Raw genomic sequence first — 1,214 nt, 5'->3', positions numbered from 1 at the left:
TTTCGCCAGCCCCTCGCCTTGCGCGTGCATGCACACACACATGTTTTGGACAGTGCTTCGAGCTTTGGAAAGTGCCTTGCGACTCATCTCGGCCCATCCTTTGTAGACGTGGCATGGGCTTGTCCCTGGGCCCACCGCGCCCTCTTGATGCGCTCGCTCAAGGGCCTCGAAGACGTCATCTCCGTCACCATGCTTGGTTAGCTTTTCGCACCCTTCCTCCCTCAGCCACAGCTTTGCTCATCCACCCTTCCCAAGGACCACGCCCTGCCCTCACGCCGTTGGCACCACACCACTGCGCTATTCCATGGCCCGCGTCGGCTTTAGGCTGGTTTCTGGAGTGGCCCGATGATGGCCGGCCCTACCGCGGCTGGCCCTTTACCAAGGAGGACCCCGATCCTCTTCACCCACAGTTTGAGTATCTTCACGACGTACGCAACAGCCATTGCCCCTCCGGGACCTTTCTTGGCCTTTTCTTTCAGAGGCCACTTGCGGCATCACACTCCAGTATGCCCTCATGACCCTTTTCCATCATGTACCGATGATCTGCCAGGTTTACAATTTGGCACAGCCCGGCTATCCGTACAAGAAGCTTTCCGTGCCCGTCCTCTTTGATAAGAAGACTCAGGTTGGTTCATCCTCCACGGGCCTTCAATGCGTCCCGGACCCAATCTCATCAAGCATGCCGCGGGCTCGCGATCATTTTTTTTAGACCATTGTGAACAATGAAAGCAGCGAAATCATCCGTGCGTCAGCCTGCCCCCAAGCCTCCCGCGCGCCACCCCTTGGCCTTTTTTTCTTTAAAGAAAAAAAAAAAAAAAAAAAAAAAAAAAAAAAAAAACCCAATCAGACAACTTTCCTCTGTCCTTTTCGAGGACAACTTGAGGATTTCTTCCGATGATCTGTTCTCTTTGTGGCGCTCACCTCTTGGTGTGGTGCCTGACTCGTGCACATATCCTTGACCTTTAGGCATGTTCAACTCACAGTTCAACGATTTGGCCAAGCGTCCCGAGCTGGACCTGGAGCCGGCCGATTTGGAATCGGCCATGACCGAAATTGACAAGCTCGTGTATCCCAACATCAACGATGTATGTGGCAAACACTGTCTTGTATCAAAACAAAGTTTTTGGGATGTGCAGCTGATTTGAACTCGTGTGTCTCGTGCTGGGCCCATTTTCAGGGCGTATATCGCTGCGGCTTTGCGGGCAGCCAGGAAG

The 1,214-nt window shown here is 53.5% G+C and overlaps 1 protein-coding gene across 1 annotated transcript; it reads left to right on the top strand.

Moving 5' to 3' along the window:
* Nucleotides 1-147: 147 nt before the first annotated feature.
* Nucleotides 148-1,145, top strand: MONBRDRAFT_30371 (uncharacterized protein; the record flags this gene model as incomplete). The annotated part of the gene is made up of 5 exons (XM_001750829.1): nucleotides 148-196; nucleotides 325-428; nucleotides 551-625; nucleotides 710-743; nucleotides 967-1,145. 5 exons carry the CDS (start codon nucleotides 148-150, stop codon nucleotides 1,143-1,145), a joined length of 441 nt encoding a protein of 146 aa, XP_001750881.1.
* Nucleotides 1,146-1,214: the final 69 nt, after the last annotated feature.

The sequence above is a fragment of the Monosiga brevicollis genome, genomic scaffold, assembly GCF_000002865.3.
Source record: "Monosiga brevicollis MX1 MONBRscaffold_49 genomic scaffold, whole genome shotgun sequence".
NCBI lineage: Eukaryota > Choanoflagellata > Craspedida > Salpingoecidae > Monosiga > Monosiga brevicollis.
This window is presented reverse-complemented; position numbering and strand designations above follow the sequence as displayed.